Source organism: Manis pentadactyla, chromosome 6 (genome assembly GCF_030020395.1).
Source record: "Manis pentadactyla isolate mManPen7 chromosome 6, mManPen7.hap1, whole genome shotgun sequence".
NCBI lineage: Eukaryota > Metazoa > Chordata > Mammalia > Pholidota > Manidae > Manis > Manis pentadactyla.
Genome location: NC_080024.1, coordinates 112238858 through 112264467, shown reverse-complemented (window position 1 = coordinate 112264467; position 25610 = coordinate 112238858). Strand labels below are relative to the sequence as shown.

Below are 25610 nucleotides of genomic sequence, written 5' to 3'. Positions count from 1 at the left end.
GAGTATATTTTCTTCCATGAGAGTTTATCACATTATACTTGATGTTCAATAAATGTGGTATCAGGAGGTTCTTTAGTTTGTGCTAGGTAGAAATAGTGTTCCAGAGCCACAGAGAAGAATGAAACCTGTGTCACAGTAGCTTCAAGATAGGTTTTGACACTGCTTACACTTTCTCCATGCAGAAGTGCTGGCATGTATCTCTTCATTTATTTGACAAGAGGGCCCCGCTTCTCTTCTGACATCCTGCCCCAATGAGGGCTTTCCTCTTTCCTTCCCCTCCTCCCACATGCTTCCTTCCTCCTCAGCATTCAAGTTCCTACCTTCAACTGGTTGTGACATGAATGGAATTAAGGGACTTACTTGAGTTCAAAGGTGGCATTTTCGTGCAACTGCGTAAAATGCCTTTTCTGTAGGATTTCCAGCAAAGATGTAATGTTCTTTTGCATATTCTGCACAGTAGAACTGGGGATCTGGAAATCTTCATCCAAGGTCTCATTTAGGATTGTCGCCTTTTTAATAATTTCTATGGAGAAAATTCATCAGTCATTCACTAAATGTCTCAAAAGTGGACAGTGCTAAAATGGGAAAACTTAGAGCCTTCCTCAGTGAGGTTCGCCTAAGCTGGGTTGAACCTCCAGGCCAGGCAAGCTCATATATCTCAGTGTGCTCTGGACAGCCCCCATCAAAACACTCAGACTTAGAATACTGGTTTATTCAGTCTTAGTCTTCCCCAGTACCTACAAGGCATATAAGGGCAGGGCGGCCCTCATGTTCATGTCAGCATTTCCTACACGTGGTACACACATCTGCACTTAGAAGCGCTCAATAAATATTCACTGAATAAATGAACCACCAATACTTGATACTACTTTTTATTAAGTATTTGTTCTAATAATTTCCTTACCTTTTGCCTATAAAGTCTGACTTGTATTGGATTCTGTACCTTTTATGACCTTCTTTAAACTATAATCCAAAAAGAAGAAGTAAGAATATGGTTCTGGTAGCCAGAAAACTGAAAATAGCATTCTAGAAGCCAGATTAGATGAGAAATCCCAATTGAATGGTGACTAAATGACTCTATTATCGTGGCTATACTTTGGAACCACACTGAAACCCTAAATCCTGTCAGCAACGATTCTGGCCAAAGGGATGGTGTCCAGAGCTCAGCTAAGCTGCCCTGTGGCCCTGCTGCCTCGGCATCTTGTTTCATCAAGCGGACGGGGTGGGCCCTGAACTGACACCAGCCCCTCTTGCACGGACACGCCCCAGAGAGCAGCCCCCAGAGTCACAGGCATGTGCAGTTCTCCAATATAACTTCCCAAACAGCCCTGCTGATCAAGTCTCCCCACCTCCCAGTGCCTTCCCCTTATGTGCCCCTTTGATAAGACCCCTCAGGGCTTACCTAAACTTTGCATTTTTGGTTTGGTCTGACCGATCTGGCCTTAGCCTGGGACCCCCAAAGACTCCCCCACAGACTCCAATAAGGCATACGCCCAGCTCCTGACTCTCCTTCCCCCTCCCTGCACCCTGCCTTGACCTCCCCGTGGCACCCTTGAGGCATGCTGGGTACTTCCTCCAGGGCCTGTGGATAATAAACTCCCCAATTTAAACTTGTTTGTGGTCTACTGTTGGCCCCTGGCCACCATCTGGCACCCTGTGCCCCGCCTATTAGTGTTAATTTGACAGATTCATAACAATTGGGGAGGCACCATATGAGGCAAAATACAGAAGATAAAACAGGGAACATCCCCTTTCTAAGAGATAAAATTCTTAATGAAAGACAATGGTCTAGACACATCAGGATCCCCAAGCTATGGGACACTCCAGTCCTGGGGCTCTGGGAGGCCAGGCAAGTCATGCATGTCTTCAAACGTTTAGTAAAGTAAACAGGGCTTTTCTGCCTTATCTGGGCACAGACTCTCCAACCTAGGCACTGACCACACTACCTTGGATGTTTTTCTGCAGCTTCTCCGTAAATATCATAAGGTCTTGACTCCTGGTGAGGATTCTTTCAGTTGCCCTGGTCACATGTTGGCTACTTGTTAGCACTCTAGTGAGCTGACAGAAAACAGAGGTCTTAGGAATACAGTTCTGAGGAATATCATAACATCTGTGCATAGTGAAAGAAGGGATCTACACTTATTGTGGCAAGCATTTAGTAGTGTATGTAACTTTCGAGTCACTACATTGTACACCTGAAACTAATATATTGTCTATTAGATACACTTCAGTAGAACATGTACTCACACAAAAGAAAATAAATGTCTCAGGTTCGTTTGACTTGGTGCAAGCTTTGATATTCTAGTTGTGGTCTCTTTTAAGCAACAAAATATATTTCAGAATATAAAGCAAAAATGTATATCATGTAAGCCAAGGTTAATACATCAGGGTTGGAAATTGACTAAGTGGTTAATGAAGTAATTTACTGCACACTCAGTGCTAGAACAGATGACTTACTCTTAAAAGCAGCCTAATTGGTTATCAAACCACAGACTCTCCCATGTCTCTCTTGCGAGGACTTTATATTCACTTTAGGACCCAAGTATGCAGCATATAGAAAGCAAAGTCTTACTAATTTGTATTGGTTGTGAGGACTCAGCCAAGGAGTTAAGGACACAGAGACAGGCAAAGTGGGTTTTAGGCCTGATTCTGCAGGGCTGGAGACTGAGTATTGGACATCTCCTGGCTGCATCATTATTGTATGGAGTAATTAATAATAATAATAATAAAACTGCATCATTATTCTATGGAGTAATAATAACACCTACCACGTGGGGCTTTATGAAGATTAAATGCAATGATGTCTATAAAGTCAGCATTCCAAGGGCTGAAACTTAACTTAGCTCTCAGGCTTTATTTTTATTTAAAATGTTATAATTTGTGAAAAAGAAAGGTGGTTTATAATTTCCAGGAATGTAAAGTAACTCAGACTGGCTCTAAAAGTGTTTTCTAGTCAAAATCCAAAGAGAATCTTCTTTAATGGATAGAGAGAATTTATTTTAATCAGCTTATCATTTCCTGCCAAATGTTTGCTTACTGAGGTACTTAAAGTCCATGCTTAAACCCTTAAACTCTTTCCAAATCATCAATTCCATATTAACAGGAGCCAAGCTAACATTTTTTTGGGGGTGCACGTTTGTGTAAGTGTGTGGATGTTAAGTGACAGTGGCTACATGCGTATAAATATAAGAACACTATCATATAAACATCTATGTACATATACATACATACACATACATATTGTGCATCACAGACACATGAAATTCGAGAATGAAAAACATACGTTTGACAGCAGATCTCCCTCACCATCTGCTAATGAGGACATTCTTTTTTGGGTCACTGAAAAACATTCATCCTGCATGGGCTAAACAATAAATAATTCCCAGCTGACATCAAAACGAGCTCACTTGATATTCCAAGTTCACAAATGAGAAAGAAGCACATGGCCTGAATGTGGCGCAGACCCTACACAGCCACACTACGCTGGTGCCCGGTGGGCTGCAGGCAGGGCACCAGTGTTCAGGGGAGGGCCTCTGAACGCTGTGCTCACGCATGCTCAGTTCAGCATGTTTAGAAGGAAGAAACACTAGCCATCTTTTCACCCCTCCCACCCCTCGGCTCACAGGAGAAAATGACAGGCAGATGGCAAAGTCATTACCCATCTCTTCCCTCAGCAGAGGTGACAATAGAAATTAAGTCAGGAACTTTTTCCCACTAAAGAATGGAATCTGGCAGGGTTAAAACAAATTTGAACAAAGAAGATGGGACACAGCTCCTGGGGTAAGAGGCTGCCCTGATCCAATCGGAGCCTTCTTGACTGCCTGATGGTATTGCTCACAAGGGCTGGGTGGGAAGCAGGTCCTGTATGTGAAGAATTTACCTCCCTTTGCAGGTCAGCTGTTTGTTTGGCAACACCTTCAAGCTCAAATTTTGCCAATTCCTTCTGTGTATTGTCTTTTAATAAAGATTTCTAAAAAGAACAAAGGAAACAAATTACGTTTCAAAAAAATTTGCTGGCTTTTCACTAAGAATCACTTATTTCCTTTTTTGTTCACATAAATACTTTTCTTGAAATTAAAAAAAGATATTGAATTAAAAATAAAATTAATAACATTTACTTAAGTCTTGACTGTCACAACGTTTCTCTACTGCCCTCTTTCACATTAAATTTCCTATCTAGATATGAACTAAAAGTCTGGTGTATTAAGCAGAATCTGATACTGCAATATTCTTGGGTAAGTCTGGCTTAATTTCAGTACCACAGTAACATAAATTTTAACTATAATTGCTAACACCTTATAAAACACTTCCTAGGCCAAAGTACGAAAGTATTAAGTAGAGGAAAACCCTTATAATTACTAGCAATTAAATGCTTTATTTATGCTTGACACTTTTCCAATTTCTTCACTTGTATGATTTTATTTCAACCTGATAAGGACCCTGTGCAGGGGCTATATCATGGTTTAAGGTCAGGTGAGTTCAGTAACTTGCTCAAGGTCACGGGGGAGGTAAATAATAAAAGCAAGGAGCAGCTAAGAGTTCACCTGTATACTTTACATAAACATAATAAATTATTTAAAGGAATTGACAAAGTGGTTTAAATGAGAGCAAATCATTCAAAAGTAGTTACATTTTAAATTAAATATTTATTTTACTTGATAAATTTAAAATATAGTTACATTACTAGGGCCCAAACTGACAGAGAATAGTATTTACTGATTGTGTGTTTAGTGAGTGGAAATGAAATTCAACATTTCTTGCTTTTTTTTCAAGAAATTTTTTGGAGAATTTTTTTTCTTGTCTTTTGAAAACTTTCTTCCATTTATGGAAAAATGATATAAAAACAATCTCTTAAGAGTTCCTTAACCTTTCTTTACTGCCACTATATCTATAGAGAAAAGACCACTGTAAACAAGAATGGATTGCTGAAGCAGCCAGATTCTAGCATACACACACACACACACACACACACGAGTACACATATAAGTACACATATACACATACACAAGTACATAAACATAGGTACACATATACATGCACACACGAGTACACACACACACATAGGTACACATATATACACACACAGGCACACTCACCCACAGGCCTAAGGAAATGTTAAGTCTAGGAAGGCCTTTTATTAAGAAATAACTACTCTTTTCATTACTGCATGAGGCAATTGTCTCAAACTCTAATGCATAACAGGCTTTAAGCAAAATTAAGAATTGCATTTCTTTTTTCAATTAGAATTTAAAATGCTAGAGTAGAATGCTGTCCACTAAGGCAATTTCTCATCTTCCCACCCTTTCTCTGAGCTAGGTTCTGATTTGTATATAGTCTTCCAGTGGGGAGGAACTTCTGTGCCCTGCAGGTAAGAACAATACATTTACAGAAAATGGTTGATCTTCAGCATATTAGAACATTAAAGAAGACACTGTCCAGACTCATTTTCCATATTTGTATTAGGACAGCTGTTTTCAAATATCGAAAGTTCAGTCCTGGAGAGGAGCCAGTGACCTCTGTCTTATTTCAAGAAGCAGAGGGACCATGGGAGAAGGATTTCTAAGGAGGCATCTATGGAATGATTTTTAAACAATTAGAGCTGCCCCACAGGGAAGTAAGTTAGCATGTGGATGGTGAAGTTCTGGTCACATTCCAGGGAGGGCTGGACATTAGGAATGAGACACTTACACTGGTGGGGAAGATACCCAGAATGACTCCTACTGTCCGACCAATTCTGTATCTCTGTGTTTCTCTCCATCTCTATATTCCCAGTACATACCCGGAGATATCTAGTTGTATTTTCCAGGTTTGACAAAATCCCATATGGGACAGGGATAATGCTGGTGATGTTCACAGGGAACGTGGCTTCACCAATGTTATCTAAGTCACTTAGCAGCACACCCACACATTCATCATTACAAGCTAAGAGAAAAAGAAAGTTAAAGTTAATGCAAAATGGTCTGCACATTTTCATGTGGGTTTGTATAAGCCATTTTGTAATAACAACATATATGGGCAGAGCACAGTATACAAGCCTTCCATGAACCACATCTGAGCGCATTCTCACACTGACTGTGTGATGGGGGTAGGTGGGAAGTGCGAAACCCCATTCTCAGATGATATTGCTAGGCTCCAATCAGATCAGTGACCTCCCTGGGGTACACAGAAAGAAACAACAGATCGTCAGAGTGGACTCTAGGTCTGGTGCACATCCTACTGCCCCAGGGCATTTGTTCATTTTTGACTTGGACCAACAGTATTTCCAGCCAGTGTTTCCTGAGACAGTTTGCCAACACACCTTTGGCAAGTACAAATGAAGATGACTGGGGAAATAAAGGGAATGTTTTGCTTACAGCAAACACCAAAAACACAAAAGCTCTCAAAGGCTATGGTCCTGACATTACTTCCTCCCAGTGTTCCCCCACAAACCACTGAGAAGACATCCCAAGAAGACCACCTCATGTACTTGCTACTGAAATAAATCGGAACTGAAAGAAAATCCACAAAATCCAAGAGCTCTTCAGCATAAGTGAAATCTGTGTAACATGAGTGACATCCCCTCAGAGGTGTTCTCTCTCTGTGCTTTGACCTTTGGCTCTGCTAAAGGAAATATTAATGCAGCTAAACTATGAAGTTGGAGTTGCTCTTCTGAGTGCCAGAGAGATACACGCTGTTATCCCAGCACTTTCTGCCTCAGCTCCAAACATATTATGAGAAGTTCAGTTGGGCAGATGCAAAGGCAATCTATGCTTAGTTAAAATAAAATAAGCCTTTATCCTGTGGACAACATAAAGCACCATAGCAGGAAAATATTTGAAAGAAAAAACATCTTTAAACATTTGGAGGAAAATACCCACAAACACAATCGCTTTCCACCAGAATGTGCCTCAGCTCACATTCCTCACATCGGAGCCCAGAAGCGCCTGGCCTGCAGACACACTGCCCAGACCCACGGTCACAGTCACTGTGAACGGAGCCCCTTGGGCTGCAGTCACACCTCTGGCAAGTACCACTCGGAGCTTGAGGATTTCCGTGATAGCCTGAGGAGCACCTATGGAGAGGAAGATAGGCAGGTGTGGACCGTACTATCAACACAAGGAAGTCAATACATGAACCATCACTTGCCCGAGGACAGTGACCATTTCTGTCAAATGAAATGCAGAGAACACAGGCCCGTTTACCTGACCCAGCATCTTTTTCCCTACAAGGAGAATGAGCTGGTCTCAGAAAGTGCATTTGCGTCTCTTAATACAGAGGAGGTACTCTTGGAATAGCAGAAAGGTCCCATATCGATCATGCACACTGATCCCGACTCCCAAATCACTTCAGCAAATATATCCCACGCGTACCAAAGGAGCAGGTACGCCCAGCGATGTCCATGTGAGAACCGCCAACATACCTTTCACAATACCGTCCTTCATAGCCCAGAACACAGGCATTACAACGGAAACCATGACCGCCGTCTGAGACACAAGTGGGGCTAAAACTGGAAGAAAATAATTTTTAAAAAAATTTCAGATATACAACTTCAAATGGTACTGATTCACTACTGTTAGGATATATGATATTGTTCTGAAAGTTAAGTACACTGGAGAGTTAAACCAGCATTTTAGGGCTTAAAACCTATATTGGGCAAAAAGAAGGAAAATAAACATGTAATCAAGACAAGTGATTGCATCTCTTCTATCCAAAAGACACTCATTAGGCACCTGTCCCGTGACAACCACGTGAGTGCTAGCTTACAGATGACAACTAAGCAGCCATCGAAAGAGTCTTGTTCTGAGCTTTACGCACAGAACTCCCTGGCTTATGAGATGAAAAGGTGACTGCAGAGTGCTGCAGCGTCTATGAGCACGCACGGAAACCCACAGCAAGGGACAAATGCTGATGACTCTGACGGGCTGTCAGGAAGGGAAAGAGGAGGGGCAGGGCAGGAGAGCAAAGAGAGGGTGGAATTTGGAAATCAATGTTCCCAAAGGTAGGGAGTCCTGTGATGGGCCATTAGGAGCAAAATGATAGAGCCAATTCAAAATGTAATACTCTACTCAGATGTCAATCATCTCGCTCACGGGGTTCAGCTTTTGGCTTATTCCTTTCTTTTCAGCGACCGATGCCTCCAAATTTTAAATGATCAGTGCACCATGCACCACCTACAGGCTAAACTGGGTACCTGCGAACCACTGGGGAAAAAAACAAAGCTTCAGTACTCTGGTTTTGTGGCCAGTGAGAGAAGTTTCCACAATGAGTTACAGGGTTCTCCATCAGTCCCATCTCACTTTTGACTTTTCTTCCTCCATACTAAAGGACAGACCTCAGTGGAAATAAAATAAGTAGGAAATAAAGCCCACATAGAGTACACACTATCACTGTCTCTTAACCTTTAATTTCTTAGCATAGGCTGTGGGATGGTTAGTACCTGTTTTTTGACTGAATAATTAAAATAGTCAAACAGTACAGAAGTGAGCAAAGTAGAAGGGAGAAAAATCCTTCTAAACATTTCTCTGGCACATATAACCAGGTTGCTATGGATACAGATATATGGATATGAATTTTTTCCAAAATGGTATCATATTATACATTCAGTTATGTCATTTAATTGGTCTTTTCTCTAATTTTGTACATCCAACTATACCTTATTCTTTTCTCAGTGTTTGTAGAATACCTTTTTCACTCTGGGTATGTACCACAATGTGTATAATCAATGCCCTATAGGTAGATATTTCATTTTCCCCTGCATATTCTATTGAGTACAGGCAATACAAAAAACATGGCCATATTTGCACATATAAGCAAGTGTTCTCTAGCTTAGATTACTTGAGTGAACTGATGAGTCAAAATTTATATACAGATTGAATACAAAAAAATCAAGTAATAATAAAAATAAATTTTAGGATACTTGATAGTTTACAAGGGGTGTTTACACAGTGCTTCTCGATTGGTATTCATGTCAAAGATCACTTACTTGGAGATAGGAAAGTAAGATTTTACAAAAAAGGTAGAAGATATAAACAAATATTAAAAAGAAAACTTCAGTTTAATATACTAAAAGTAAACTATACATGTTCAGTGCCTTGTTAAATATTCTCAGCAATAATGAAAAGTTATTTATGAATTACAATTTTTATTTAAACTAAAAAACAACCCACAGATATTCCAATTTCCACTTAAAGTTATTAGTTCTTCTTTGCATTCAGATAATTCTCTACAAGTATCAAGAGTACAAGGTAGAAAATGGCCCCAGTTTAATTACTGGGTGGCTTTCCACCTTCATCAGTGATCAGCATATACGAATTCTAACCTCATGCCCTTACATTAACAGGAACTGAAGTCTTTGTATCAACATTCATAAAATTAATAATTCTTCTCTAGGCACACTGGTACATAGGTTGGAGGCCAAAATTAGTCTTCAAAAAACAAAACCCGAAAGTCCTTTCCTTAATTGGTTCCATCCTATCACCCCAATACCAACACAGATACTTTGGTTTTGGAAAGATTCCCTTCAAATGCTGTGATAAGGAACACTTTCTCTTAAAATTAGCCTTTGTCAACACATCGAGAATATTGATTAATACAGGCCATGTAGAGAACCTGGAAAATGAGGGGGACAATGGCAGCAGCCCCAGCTTTGGTGGCACAGGTGTGCTAGTGCTCACCTGGCAGGGGGGCTGTGAGGGCAGGTGCATGGAGAGCAGTCGCCAGCCGAGCCAGCCACCTTGCCATAATACCCAGGAGCACACGCATCGCAGTGGTCACCAGTGGTGTTATCGCTGCAGTTCTGAAGCGCCACGTTTCAGGAGAGAGAAACAATGGGAAATTGTTAGAAATCATACCTTACTTGGTCATACCTAAGCATAGCCACTTTTTATATCAACCAGTAGTGTTCTTCTTATTCTTTTTTTTTTTTTTTTTAATTATTATTTTTTATTGAAGGGTAGTTGACACACAGTATTACATTACATGAGTTTCAAGTGTACAACACAGTGGTAGAACATTTATATACATAATTCTAGGTTCCAGCTATCACCCTACCAGGCTGTTACAATATCTTGACTATATTCCTTATGCTATACATTACATCCTGGTTACTAATTTATTTTACCATTGGAAGTCTGTCCTTTTTTTTTTTTTTTTTTTTTGTGAGGGCATCTCTCATATTTATTGATCAAATGGTTGTTAACGACAATAAAATTCTGTATAGGGGAGTCAATGCTCAATGCACAATCATTATTCCACCCCAAGCCTAATTTTTGTCAGTCTCCAATCTCTGAGGCATAACAAACAAGTTTTTACATGTAGAACAAATTCTTACATAATGAATAAGTTACATAGTGAACAGTACAAGGGCAGTCATCACAGAAACTTTCGGTTTTGCTCATGCATTATGAACTATAAACAGTCAGTTCAAATATGAATACTCATTTGGTTTTTATACTTGATTTACATGTGGATACCACATTTCTCTCTTTATTATTATTATTTTTAATAAAATGCTGAAGTGGTAGGTAGATACAAGATAAAGGTAGAAAACATAGTTTAGTGTTGTGAGAGAGCACATGTAGATGATCAGGTGTGTGCCTGTAGACTATGTGTTAATCCAAGCTAGACCAGGGCAATAAAACATCCACGTATGCAGAAGATTTCTCTCAGAACGGGGGGGTGAGGTTCTAAGCCTCACCTGTTGATCCCCAATTTCTCACCTGATGGCCCCCCTGCGACTGTGCCTGTCTTAGGTTGTTCCTCCCTTGAGGAATCTTACCCGTCTCTGGCTAACCAGTCATCTTCCGGGGCCATACAGGGTGTTCTTCTTATTCTTAAGGAAGAGACAGCATTTTTCTTAATATTTTTTTAAGTCCTGGAAACATTACCAGCTCTGCGGCCTTCATTCATTATAATGAATACAGCCTAGAAGTGATTAATACTCTCTTCTTCTGGAAAATATGCACAGAGCTAATATGTGTTTGTATAGACATACATCTCTCTCCTAAAACTGCCAACTTTGAGATTCTTAAAATACAGATCTAAAATATGTGGTGACCTGAAAAACAATTTGAAACACACCAGTTCTGCGCACGTGGGAAGTTGAAAGAGAAGACATGAATGTATAGATGATTTAGGAAATAGGGAAGAAAATGCAGTAGGTAGAGCACTACCAACAGATTCTTGCAATAACCAAATCATTTCCAGTTAAATTTTATGTCATCATTTGGACCTAATAAAGAAAAAAACCAAAACCTGTGAAAGGGCAAGTAATTGTTGGCATCTGATTCTGATGTAAAATCTGCTTTGGCTCAGCTGGACCCCATGCGCTCAGCCTCTGGGCCCTGGATCCATGCCAGAGGCAGGGGCTGCAAGATGATTAGCACTGGGGAGTCACTGAGCAGACTTGCAAACATACCCAGAACATTATCCTCAGCAGTGAGAGACGATGGGCAAAGAGATCATTCTGTATGTCTGAAAAACTAATTTTAAGTTCTTTTTAATTAAAAAAACACTCAAGCATTGTATCCCTATTTCAACTGATGAAACAGATTTTACTGGAATTCACTTGGACCCTAAAAGTGGTAACTCCTTGGAAGTAAAATTTGCAATCTCTCTCTTAAATAGAAAATGTGTTAAATAGTTGTTTTAATAACATAACACAAAGCTGATAGGAACAAACATTAGATGACGGGAGAGGATTGAAGCTTATCTTCTGGGTTTTGATTGCTAACACCAACTCCAGCATTCAGAACTCCCTACCCTGTGATGGATCCTGAGCACCCTGGTTTTCAAGGTCCTAGAGAAGTGAAGACAAGCTGCCCCAAGGAGTGGCAGGGAAAGAAGAACCTGTGAATGTGAATGAATGACGTGTGGGATGAGTCAGTTGCTAGGGGAGATGCACAAGGAAGCCTGTCAATTTTGCATTTGCAAAACGATTAGATGAGGCTTAGGGTCAGGGTTAATTTAGGGTTAGGGACAGGGTAGCAGGGAAAAGGGACTCTCAGGATATCTCCCTGGTCTTAGACTTCCCACTCTTTTCCACATTTCTGATGAATCACTTTTCTGATAATACCAAAGTCCCAGTGACATGAAGATGGAGGAATATGCAGGGTGACAAAATCAGATCCAGAAAGGTCCTGACACCCTCCTTTATGATAAGTACATATGGAGTGCTTATGAGATTTTTATCACATGGAAGTGAACTGTTGCTCTAAACCACAAGAGACTGAAGAGGAAAGGTACTGTCCCAAGTTCAAAGAGCAACACCTTGGGCGCTGACCTGTGGACAGAACGTGAGTGTCTTCGTGTCCAGTCAGCTTAGAGACAGCAGTGACTGGGCTGTATTCATAGGACCAGGTAAAGAGAGATGTCCCCCAGCCACACCTGGAGTAAAGCACTGGGCTCTGGGCATAATACCTTAATGTCAGGGTGGCGGATGGACTGACTGCCATTCTGTATGACCATCAGGTATATAACTGTGAATAGCTGACCAGGAGGGCTGCAGATTCACTTCAGGGATGTGAGAGAGGTATTTTATCAAGTAGTGTCGCAAGTTATTTGTTAAGGTCCTGTCACTTTTCATGAACAAATTTGAACTAGGGATTTATCTCAATGGCTCCAAATATTAAATCTCTACCAACACGTGGATGAGCCAGAGGCATGAGTTCAGATATAAGCAGGCTGCCCAGAGATGAGCTTGGATGCTGTCTGAGTGAGCTCCCTGTTGCTGGAGGTGTGCAAACATACATTAAATAACCACTTGACATGAATGTTGTGGTTCAGACTTAAGATCTGAAGGGATTGTGACAAGAATGGAGGATCTGTTGCCATCTTGAAATTCCAAACTCTGAACCCAGACACTATTTTTTGTTTAGAGCAAGTTTTGGTTACAGTAATTTGGTTACAATAAGGGGTAAAGAAGTTAAACCACTTAGTGAAGAAGTCACTAGGGACAAACAGAGAACACAGACCTTCCTTAAAAGGGGGAAAGAACAGTAAGCAAAATGTGCTCTGCTCAACACCATGAGATTGCAGGAGAGCAACCTACATTTATAACCTCTGTTCAGTCTTCTTGCAGCATGTACATCCATTGTTGTGTACTGCAAATTTAATTAATAGTCCCAGGGGAGATCTCTTATGGCCTGTAGGTGACACTTAGCAAAACTTTTCCCTGGAGCAGGGACCTGTCTGAAAGCTCTGCTCTCTGTTATGGTAGGAGACTCTTTGCCATCGTCTTCCATGGATTAGGTAGGCAGGGTACAAAATCAACAGGTCAGCTGCTGACCTTGGAACTTTGTTCTGGTTGACTTGGACCAGAAAAGTCAGGGTAATAACTTAAGGTTAGAGTCCCTAACCTTGTTAAAATAGCAGCACCAAAGAAGGTGCAGCAAGAGAGAAGCGCTCAACTTCTTTAGATGTTCATGTGACTTTTGTCCCCGTGATTCGCCAAGGGAGCTTCTCAGCTAATTACATCTCACTTTACATTGCCTAAAATCAATTCTCTTTAAATCTTTAAGTGAGGTTTTCTCATTTTCTCTATTAGGATTTTACTTTTGCTTGGAGCATGAGCTGATTAGGGTGAATACATTTTTTAAAATAGTGGTGTAGCTATTTGCATCTTCATTAACTCCATTTTACCTTGTATGACTGGAATAATGCTTTAATTCCACATAGATAATGAAGTCAGCAAAGGTTAACATATCTTTCTAATTGAGGAAAACCACAGAGTACTTCAGTTTCTAAATTCACCTGCACACTGCTCTAGCTTAGTGGTTTCCCCAGTGGAAACTGCCTTTAAATTCTACTTGAAAGATGCTTCTGAAGAGAAGAGGAAGACAGATTCAGTGTGGCTGAAGGTCAGACAGAGCCCATGGTCCTGATTTCTCTGTCCTATTCCTCATTTTAGGTCACACCCAGGGTCTTAAAGGTTTTAGGTGGGTCTTTCTTGGTAGGCAGCTCCTTTCCTTTCAGTGAGTTCTTTCACCTGAGGTGAGTTAGTCTTGGCACAATTTATACAAGTAACCAATGTTTCCACATAAGTTATTATACAAAATGAGATTTCGGGAGTAGGAAGAGTATCAGGTTATTCTATGTTATCAATAAGGCCTTGTGTGTGATTTAAGCAAAATCAGACACAGGAGTGTGTCCTCAGTCAGGGCCACAGGACTTCTGTCTGGGTCATTTGTTCCTTTTCAGTGGTCAGAATTCTCTGTAAGTCCCTGAGATCAGTCATGGTCTAGGGGTAGGTGGCTGAGAGGCAAATGCATACTGAGATGTCCAGGAGAACATGCATTTTTAAAAAATGAAAACAGAAAGCAACACTTTGCCCAGAGAAATAAATTCTCAACATTGACATTCACTGATTTTAAAACCTTTAGGAGACCCTCCAAATTGTATGCAAAAAGTTCTCATCTGCTTTGACTTCAACTGCCAGTTTCGCAAGTTCACTTAACCAATTCCCAATTTGACACCCACAAATTCAAGGAAGTACATTTGATAAAATACTTTCTGCCAATAATATCAAACCACTTAGAGAAGACTTTCTGAGGGAAATATATGTACATTTTACATTTTGTTAAAGTTAAGCTCTTTCTCAACCAAGGAACTGGTATGACGTTGGACTGGAAATGTAAAGGCTCAGTGCCTGTTCTAATGAATCACACAAACAGGCATACCAGACACTTCCCGGTTTCGGGGTCACAGGCATCACTGTGGTTGTTGCAATTGCAAGGCACACAAGGAGCAAGCAGGGGGCGGGGTCCTCTGTCACTTTCTGGGAGCTTCCCTCTGTGGTAACCAGGTGCACAGTCCTGGAGGGATATGAAAGGAAACACACAAACGACCTATTAGACAGTGGGTAAACCTGTAATGGCTCTAATGCCAGTCCCACTTCTGCACATCAGTTATAATTCTGAGACCAATTCCATTGCATGGGTTTTTTTCCCCACACCAAGCAATTCTTAGATACCAGGTAGGTATCCTACAATTCAACTCAGTTCTGACACTATCTATCTGGAGATCGTATCAGATCTCACAGGCTATAAGGGCTTGATTCTACAAGACTGCACCCCCTCAAATTCAGATGCTAATCACAAGTCCAGGTTGTCACCTGACCCAACTGGCTATAGATTGTAGGTTCCAATGTTCCCCTCCTTGGGTTTGAAATTCTAAACTCTAGGCCCGATACTAATTTTGTTTAGAGTGGGTTTTGGTTATAGTAAATTGCTCACAATAAGTGGCAGCCTTGAATGAAGGAGAAGTCACTAGGGACAATCACAGAACACAGATCACAGAGCATTCTACTTACTTGATTACCAGTTTACTATAAAAGGATGTAACTCAGAAACAGCCAGACGGGAGACATGCTTAGGCCAAAGTATGGGCAAAGGGTGAGGAGATTCCATTCTCTCAGCAGCACCATTTTTCTCAATCTCCATGTGTTTACCAACTTGGAAGCTCTCTGAACCTTACCCTTTTGGGTTTTGGGGGAGGCATCTTACACATAGGCAAGACTGAATAAATCATTGGTCATTGGTGGTTGAATCCAATCCCCAGCCCCTCTCCCCTCTCTCCATGGAGGTTGGGGATGGGACTGAAAGTTCTCTAATCACATGGTTGGTTCACCTGGAGACCTGCCTCCATCCTCAGATGATCTGGGAGATTTTCAAAAGTCACCTCGTTAATATAACAAAAGATGCCTTTATGGATCTCATCACTTAAGAAATTCCAGGGGTTAAGAACTCTGTGACAGGAATGGGGTAAGAAGACACAATAATATATTTCTTCTTATGAATCAGTATCACAACTTGAATAGGTATTTCTTCCAAAGAAGATAGAAATGACTAACAAGCAGATGAAAAGATGCTCAATATCACCAATGATTAGGGAAATGCAAATAAAAATCACAAAGTCCCACTTTATGGTATGACTACTATTAAAAAAAGCAGAAAATAACAAGAGGTGTCGAGGATGTGGAAAAACTGGAACCCTTGTCCTTTGTCGGTGGGAATGTAAGAGGCAGTGCTGTAGAGAGCAGTACGGCAGCTCCTCAAAAATTAAAAACAGAATTACCATATGATCCACTAAGTCTACTTCTGGGAACAAACTGCAAAGAGCTGAGAGCAGGGTCTTGGAGAGATACTGTACACCTATGTTCACAGAGGCATTATTCACAATAGGTGAATCACAAAAGGTGGAAGCAACCCAAGTGTCCACTGATGGATGGATGGATAAACAAAATACGGTAAAGCCATATGATGATATTATTCAGCCTCATAAGGAAATTGACACATGCTACAACATGGATAAACCTTGAGGACATTAGGCTAAGTGAAATAAGGCAGTCATAAAATGACCAATACTGTATGATTCCACTTACTTGAGGCACCTAGAGTAGTCAAATTTATAGAGGCAGAGAGTAAAATGGTGACTGGTAGGAGCTATTGGGAGGGAGAATGGGGAGTCAGCATTTAACGAGTACCAGAGTTTAGATTTTCAAGATGAATTCTGGGGGTTGGTTGTACAAAAATGTGAATGTACTTAACACAGCAGAACTGTAGACTTAAAAATTTTAAGATGGGAAAGTTTATGCATATTTTACCACAATTTTAAAAAATTAAGGGCAAAACGAAATCATAGATATACACAAGTTCTGTTCATCACTTGGAATTTCTTTAACAAGCATATTTACAAAGCCAGGAAGTGGATTTTAACCCAGTCTCCCTACCTGACATGAGGATCCCGCGGAGCCAGGAGGACAGAAACACTTCTCCAAAAGGGACGCAGCCTTCTTCCCTGGGTGCAGCCCTTCAGCCTTTCTGCCAACCTCCATGGAAACATTTGAGATTCTGTGAAACCGTTGTGTGAAGAAGTGTGAGGGGAGTATTTTCTAGTATTTAGAAAACACTTTCTAGAAACATTGTACATTACATAATAATACATAATAGTGACTTTCTTTATGTGATAAAGATGAGCAGGTGATGGCATTCTTGATGCATCTTTATAAAGAAATGGGCATGTGTTTTTTTTTTAAGGGCAGAAAATAGCAGAACTTTTTATTGTCTACATTTTATCCTCATCTAGGACATCACTATTATGAACTTATATTTCATATCCACATTAATATAGATAACAATCTATTCATTTTTCACAATTTTCATAATAATATTAATATTTAATAAAGTTTTGGTGAGGAACACAAAGATGCATATTAATAAAGATAGGGAATAGGAGTGAAGTAGATCAAATCCCTTCAGCTTGGTTTCAAATGAGAAAAATATTTTAAAGTTCTAGAAAGTTCCAGATACCTGCTTTGCTGTAATCCTTGACCATAAGATGCTTTTATGAGGATGTACTCAATGTTGCTAAGGACAGACATAAAATCTGAACGGGTGACAGGTTTTTCCGAAACAGAGTTAAAATATTTCCAAAAATTCTGTGGATGAGAAATGCATTCAATTAAATTTAGAGTACAAATTCTCAGAGGTATAGGAACTTAATTAAAAAAAAAAATTTCTCCAGTGGTGAGACCAGTCCTGTGCATGATACCAAGTTTAACTGAGGAAGATCTCCAGTCACATCCCAGGAGCATCAGCAGTGCCAGCCACACACACACACTCCAAAAATACCTGCCGCGTGAATGAATAAATGCTTCCCAGGTTCAAACAATTCCAAAGACTTCAAATCATTATGTCCATACAGGTAAAGACTTTTGTACCCAGATAAAGGATTTACAGTACAGTTTCTGCTAAATTAACATAAGCCTAAAATACATTTCTTAAGAATATAAGTTTGAACTTTTACAAATCTTGCTGAACTCATTTGAATTCTGGTCCCAGGGTCTTCTTGCTCAGGCTTGTATGAGCAGCTTCATGACGTCATTATGGCCACTGGAAAGTTTACAGCTTTCCGGAAGCTTTTAGGCTTACAGGAAAAGAGCGCATGATCACCTCTTTCATTCCGACTTCTTGCTCTTGTCTGACTCCGTTCTCCGGTGCTGGTGCATCCACGTAAATGACGTGCTTTCTGACCCGGCCTCCTTTGATGAGCACTTGAGGCTCAAGGTTGAAGGTGCCGGTGCCACTGGAAGAGTAGAAGGCCACGCTGTACCTCAGTTTGCCCCCATAGGCCATGAGCTGCCGAATAGTAAATGTTGTTTACTGTTCTGATGTGGCATTGGTTTAAAAATACTTCATCACAACCTGCTGCCATTTGACAGAACTCTTATATCTTAAAAATATATATCAATCAATATTTTAAAAAAACACATCACATGGGTGGAACACGTCTGGAATTTGCTCCTTTCTAGTTCCACTTAATTATGAATTACTAAGTTGACTTACGCTATAGTCCACCATTTTTTAAAATAAGTTATTTCTTATAAAATTTCTATATTTCTATAAAAAGTTTTTAAACCACTTTAATGAGGTATGATTGGCATGTAAAAAGCTGTACATGTTTAATGTACACAACTTGGTGAGTCTGGGGGTGAGTGTACACCCACAAAACTACCACCACCATCAAAGTCAGACATATCTGTCACCTCCCAGCTTCCTCTTGATGATATGAACAAAGGTAACTGCCAAAGCAACAGTCAGTGTGGAAATGACCCTGATTAGTTTTGAGCTCCTTTGAATTAAAAACGATCTATGGCTAAATAAAGGTGCACTGGCTGTATACTTGCAAATTTTAATGATCAGGGTGAATTCACACACAGACACTGATGTTTACTTAAACAAAAATGCAGGGGGGCACCTCCAAGACTCTTTAATAGTAGGTTTTTATTTCCCCTCCCAAATGAGTAAGGATTTCTTGAGAAGGACCTCCAAGACCACAGCACCTTGACTTGTACTGAGTTTATATTAGTAAAGACAAGAAATGTTTGTTGAATGACTGCTTTAGCAAAGAGAAAAATAATATGGTTTGAACTTTAAGAGACTTCCAAATTAATGAAAAAATGTAAAGAGCCATACATCTGGGGGCATTTTTATAAGTATAAAACACCCCCATTCCCACTCAGAAGAGGAGATTAATAACTAGTTCAGTTAACGGTAGACCAACACAGTCTACTGTGACTTCCAGGGATACCTGCACCCCCAGGAACCGTGGGCCTCACCTGGTCCCCCTGGAACTGCCCCGGGAGCCGCCAGTAAAACGGCTCTGCGTGGACACGCTGCCTGACGGTCACGGCATCCAGGAGGACATCAGGGGCCTGGTAATACACCCCCTCAGTCGTGCCCCTGAGGTTACTCTGAGAAACCACACGCAGAAGAGGCTGATCTGAGCCCAGAGTTACCTAATCATGAAAGGGAAGAAAAATGCATCTTAGAATACAAATTAACTCCACACCTTTAATTTATCAGATTCTACCACTCTTTCACAGATGAGATAGCTTCATTATTAACACAGGAATAAGAAAGACTTAAACATCTGCATTAAAATTAGCTACACCTATTTTACACTATTGCATTTAAGGTCAAACTACTGCTGTACTGGGGCAACACTCAATTACAGGGTGAAGGCTGAGATGCTGCAGCTTTAGCTTCTCTCTACCTAAAACTTTTAATAGATTAGCCAAGGAGCAACCCGATGCCTTTACTTCCAGCTCCATTTATTTGCTCAGACAGCAGAAACAGAGCTCTGACTCATAATGAACCCAAATGAGCGCCCTAGAATTTATGATGCCATAGGAGCAAAATGTAATGTCTTGACTTGACCGTCTCTCCCAACCTCACCCAACTCCCATAGGGAAAGCGGTTTAAAACAGCACATTTTACTGCCTGTGTAACTTACTGGGATTCTGACATAACCCTCCATCTCTGAGCAGAGGTGTGACAGCCCAAAACAGAAGCATGGGGTGCATCCCAAAGGGTTGTCAGTGTGGAGGGCGTAGGTGCCAGCTCGACACCCACTGCATTGAAGGCCGAAGACATTTTCCTAAAGTGAAAAAGTAATAGATTCATTTTCACCTGGGAAAAAGACATGATATCTGAACACAGAAATGAAACAAAAAGCAAAAATAATTTTGGATCAACAAATATCCCTGAACTAGCCATTTCCTTAGGCAAGTCCCTAACCACAGTGAGCACCAGCTCTCTGACTCATCATAATCCCCTGTCTCGGCTGATACTGCCATCGTCTTGGAAGCTTTTGGAATATACAGATTTCCTGATTAGACTCTCCAGAGCTCCGGAATCCTCCTTGAAGCCCCAGGAGACTGATGACAGCCGGCGTGCAGACATGGACCAGATGACCCTGAGATATGCGCACTCTCCATAATGAAAACTGCCATCAAAGGCTGTAAGCCAAAAAATGCCCACTGTTGTTGCCGTTTCGCCCAGGCGCTAGCATCCCCATCCTCATCCTCAGGCAGTAATCAACCTGCTACCCTCTGTCTTCCATCTCAGCAGCCCCTGGTAAAGGGCCAGAGAAGGTGACCAATGACCTCCTAATAACAAAGCACAATGGGAAAAGAGATGGAAATACATAGAATTAGATGTGCAGAATTAAGGTGTTGAAATGTCACCTCCTGGGGAAACAACACAAATTTCTTTCAGTCTGGCCAGCACATACAAAAGAATAATTACTTACCAGCCATAAAATCACAAATCTTGAAGCCCTGTGTTATCTATTTTACCTGTATTTTCAAGAAACATTGGCTACTCAGCCAACTGGAACAGATGATAGAAAATTCAATGTGTTTTTCAAGTCAGTTCCATCATCTGACACCTGTAATCACCAGTAAAAATTCCCTTTAAGGACTCATCCATCCTTTTGGAGAAGCACACGCAGAATTTTATCTCAGAGCAAGAAGGCAGCGCCAGCTCATTAGAGAAGTGTCTGAAGCCTAGCTGCTTATTTCAATAAAAGCCCAAATATCATAATGATGAAAGGGAAAGAGGATGAAGGGGATGCCGAGGGCCAATACCTTGCATGAGCAGGTCCCTGTTTCCTCTGCACAGCTGCAAAGACCCTGCTCCTCATCACAGGTGTCTCCCAACGTCCCTCGCAGGTCACAGTCACAGGCCACACAGTCTGGAAAGTCTCTGTAGCCCAGGGAGCACTGATCGCAGCTGGGTCCCCCAAATGCAGGCTTACATTGGCAATGGCCAGTGAGTGCATCACACTGATAAATGACTGACCCAACACGACTGCAATTGCAGGCCTGAAAGGAAAAGAACTACATAAGGAAAAAGCAGCTTTTACATTTGCATAATGTACACACGTAGGGATGACAAGAGAGCACTAAGTGTGGGGAAATTATACCAATGCACGGATGTCTCTCACTACTGCTATCTGGATTCACTTTGCCACGTGCCCACAGGATGCAGGGACTATAGAGCTGGACACTTGTGCATCTTTGTGGCACATGCACACTGGGCCAAAATGACCTGAAATTCATTATACTTAAGAGGTCAAAACAGTCCAGCAATAACCATCTTAGAAGTCAAAGTCAAATCTGCTTTCAAAACACAAACTATATCTAAGTTTAACTGGTGAAAGATACATAGGAAATAGACCCATTGAAGAGTGGACATAACCCCCCAGTGAAATGATTTATGCCCCTCTCCTGCATTGTAGAATATATGTAAAGGGCACTAAAATAAATTTTTGATCTTCTACAATTCCACAGCTAGGTTCTTGAAGAAAACTTAGAATAACATGTTTTTAAGGGTTCTGCTTCTTCCACTTTATTTCCTACATCCATACTGAGTTTTAAATATAAACCACAGAGCTATTCAACAGAGTAAGATCAGAAGAAGAGATAAAGGAAAAGAAGTGAAACCTGCTACAGCAAAGTTACTCTCAGCTGAGAAAACAGAGGTGGAAGCGCACACCTGGCATCCGAGTTCTGGGTTGTGGCCCCAGTATCCATCTTCACATTCTTCACAGGCCACACCCCGAGTGTGAGGAGGGCAGGTGCATGCTCCCGATTCTGGGTCACAGGTATTCTGGGTGTGAGCACAGTCACAGGCTGCAAAAAAGACAGATGGTGTTAGAGACAGCATGGTGGCATGGCTGCAGGATAAGCCTTCATGTACAGCTATTTCCCTTTTATTAATAATCTAAGTCATTCTTCTAGTTCTTAAAAGAGATTTTGTGATTCCTAAGCTACCTCTGTGTCCCATGGGAGGTGGCTGTTCCTCCAAGTCTAGAGATGCTGCTGAAGGGAGGTCACTGGGGCAGAGTGCCAGAAATAGAGAAAAGATCAGAGAAGACCCACACATGCGGGAAGAACAGACAGAAGTAATATTCACTGAGCACTTATTGTGTGCCAAATGCCATGTTAAGGGCTTTACACTCAACCTTAAAAACCACTCCTGCATGGAAATTGTGATCAGCTTCTCCATTTTACAGATGAGGAAACTCAAGCTCAGGGAAGTCAAGTAATCTAAGCTCACACAGCCAGTAGAGCCTGACCGAAGCTTATGGACAGACGCAGCAGAGTTGGGAAACAGAAGAAAGGCTTGAAACTGTACATATGAAAAAGAGAAAAAGTACAGGAACTTAACAGAATTAGTTAGAAGTAAAGGAGAGCTCAAAGAAAGTCTGGGAATTGCATAAAGTCTCAAATAACGAAGTTAAGAGCTTACGTGTACAGCCTCCATCCCTGTAAGCATAGAAGCCATGTGCACACCTATGGCACCTCTCCCCAGCTACACCTGGGACACAGCGACACTGGCCTTCCTCTGTGCAGTCGTCCGACACGGAGCCCGAAGCGCTGCAGTTACAGGGCAGGCACCCAAGCCCTGTGTCCAGTCCATAATAGCCATGCTGTTGCACAGGAGGGGCAGAATCATGGAAGCCAAAATATGTTTTAATAAGCAATTAATATCTACTAAAACATTTCCCAAATCAAACATAGGGTATTTCTTAGAATCATAAAGTGTTCATGACATCACTCCAACTCCAAGTAAACTGAACACATGCTGTCTGTGCCGGGGCATGTGGCATCTGCCAGCAGGGTCTCAGGCAATGGCTTTCTGGCAGCCATGACTTCCACTTCCTTTAATCAATTACAGACATCACAGACAAACACGCTAATCTGTGCATTACCAGCAAGTGTCTTACCAGGCAATGGTCACACTGCTGTCCGCTCACATGTGGTCTGCAGTCACACTGCCCAGTCTCCAGGTGGCAGACACCAGAAAGGGAGCCTTTTCCATGGCATTCACAGGCTGGCACACACACAAAAGACACATTTATGCCCACTTCTGGGTATGATTGTCATAAGATAATTCCCAAAGGGAAGAATTTAAACATTCATGTTTTAAATCATAAAACTAAAAAAAGATACATTACTTCACAATAACCTTAATTATCTCTTATTTTTCTGAAGAATCAGCCAAAAAAGCGTTGGTGGAAGGAACCATCACAAAGAAAAATCTACTGAAGTATTTAAGGTAATAATTAGCTAATGAACTTAAGTAGTTCCATGAATTCCTTGAAATGTTTAAAATGATCTGCCAGCGTATGAAAAGGAATCTTCACAAAAAACATGCCATGGAGATTTCAAAATCAATTTATTCATTTGCTCTCATCCCAGTCATATATATGGTCATTTTAAAACTCAGTTATAACAATCTAGATAACTAATATTATATTTTCTTATTTAATGAAAAATATTTCCCTGTTCTAAGTCTTGATTCATTTGTAGGTCTAATATATTTACCTTCTGGCCAGACATTTCAGTGATATCTCCAGTTACAATACTGATAGTTAAAGCTACAAAGTCCCCGCCTTTTCAAAGTGATACAATTTAACGGGTCCAAGAAATGTTTAATGATATTCATACCACAATTGTAAATATGAACTTCATTCAAAATACTTAATGGGTTCACCAAAATATCCCAAGGACATATACTATTATGAATGCTTGAACTCAGAAAATGCACACTCTCTGTCATATGGTATAAATAATATAAGGAAAGGAAAGGAAAGAAAATGCACAAATTATCTCAGGCCAAGCACATAGACTGTAGTGGGGGGTGGAACGCTGGTAGACACTGGACACTGGAAGGCTGACGGTCAGAAGAAAGGTGGTGGGCTTTTGCCCCCTTCACTGACTGTGGCCAAGTCTCTCACTGTGGTTTTCCTGGTGTGAGTTAATTGATGTTTACGGCTCCTGCGGAACGCTGGTAGAGTGCCATGGGCCCCACTCCCCACTGCCCACCCCTGTGGCTGACCTGTGAATACTCTAATAACTCTGTATTAAACATGCCTTTTTTTATTTTCGCAATTTCTTATGCCTCAGCATCTGGGGTCTTGCTGATCCTGAAGACACAGACAGCCTTTCCCAGCAGTAGTCAGAGGCTAGATGGTAAACAGTTCACTTGCCAAGTTACCTTCTATTGGCAAACAACCAGTGCAGAGCCCATACCCCCTGACACCTGCTTTGTTGAGCTCTCCCTCTCATTTGCGCTCCCACATTCCACTCTCCACCCCAGTGGCCATGCGTCAGACACCCAGGGACAGCCCTCGTGCTGCTGTAGTCATTCAAACTAGCCAGTCCTGACCCGAGTTACCCAGCTTGCCCTTAGCTTCCTGCAAAAGCCACAGTAAAGGCTCTAGGCCACACTTCCCCTCCTGACCAACCTCAGTGCCTCTCAAGTGCCACCCCCTCCCCATGCCATGGTGTGTCCCCTCCTTCTGGCATCTGTGATAAAAAGCTATGTTTTCAATGGTAGTCATCACCTGTTCTGCTGGCCTTGCCATACTAAATAATAATAAAACCTATATTTTAAAAAGCTTCTCAGCACCCTAATATTCTCAGCTATATTCCATGGAAAACATCATGCACAACTCTGTCTGAGGTTGCATCTACCAGACACTCCCCATCAATTGTCTCTCTGTCTCCCTCCCCCTGGCACCATCCGGTCCAACTTCCTGCCTCCTTGTCTGCTAAAACCACTCTTCCTAAAGTCTTCAGGGACTTTCCAGGAGCAAATTCAATGAGCTGATGCTGTCTGCATCTTGCTGCATCTTTCTATGACATGGGTGGGACCCATCAGCCACTCTCCCTTTCGGCCCTCATTCCTGTGGAGGTTTGGGCACCGACTCTTCGGTTTCCTTCCCATTTCTCATGTATCTTGTGGGAGGCTCCCCCTTCCTCTGGGGAAGATTCAAAGTCCCCAGTATGTGTGTGAGTATGATCATCACAAAATGTTGATGGTAATAAGTCATCTTCATCGTACTGTCTGTGCACTTATGCCTGTCACTTACAGCATTTCACTTAACCTCCCTAGCAAACACAGGAGGGAAGCACTATGATTTTCTCTATTTTTTGAAGTGAAATATAAAACTTAGAAAGATTAGGTAACTTGCCACAGGTCACACAGCTATTGGTAATTATCCTTCTATCGTAACAATTATAATAGTGATTGTTAAGAAGAAACTGTTCATAGTATAAGTAATACTAATTTAAAATAATTGCCAATTACTGTCATGTGCATTAGAAATATTTTGATTCTCATAAGAACCCCACAATATAAAATGATGCCCACTTAAATTTTTTTACATATGGTTCCTTTTTATCCTAGAGCTTCAGGGTTCTCACACCCCTGTGCTCCCTCAGTGCCGCCCTCTGCCCTGGACAATTGTATCCACACACAGCAATTCACCAGGCAAAGCTG

At 41.2% G+C, this 25610-nt stretch overlaps 1 protein-coding gene across 2 annotated transcripts in view; it reads right to left on the bottom strand.

Annotated features, from left to right (window-relative positions):
- LAMA1 (laminin subunit alpha 1) overlaps window positions 1–25610 on the bottom strand; it is a 156979-nt gene that overhangs the window by 52418 nt on the left and 78951 nt on the right. For both annotated transcript variants that reach the window (XM_036880704.2, XM_036880705.2), the window contains exons 20-36: window positions 23050–23156; window positions 22572–22752; window positions 21816–21952; window positions 20906–21142; window positions 19771–19914; window positions 19094–19273; window positions 17928–18113; window positions 17286–17413; window positions 16706–16826; window positions 14655–14789; window positions 9654–9775; window positions 7400–7486; window positions 6858–7051; window positions 5780–5922; window positions 3881–3970; window positions 1947–2058; window positions 361–523 (exon numbers count right to left, since the gene is read on the bottom strand). In XM_036880704.2, coding sequence (XP_036736599.2) covers window positions 361–523; window positions 1947–2058; window positions 3881–3970; window positions 5780–5922; window positions 6858–7051; window positions 7400–7486; window positions 9654–9775; window positions 14655–14789; window positions 16706–16826; window positions 17286–17413; window positions 17928–18113; window positions 19094–19273; window positions 19771–19914; window positions 20906–21142; window positions 21816–21952; window positions 22572–22752; window positions 23050–23156 — 2467 coding nt within the window. The remainder of the gene's footprint in view (window positions 1–360; window positions 524–1946; window positions 2059–3880; window positions 3971–5779; window positions 5923–6857; window positions 7052–7399; window positions 7487–9653; window positions 9776–14654; window positions 14790–16705; window positions 16827–17285; window positions 17414–17927; window positions 18114–19093; window positions 19274–19770; window positions 19915–20905; window positions 21143–21815; window positions 21953–22571; window positions 22753–23049; window positions 23157–25610) is intronic.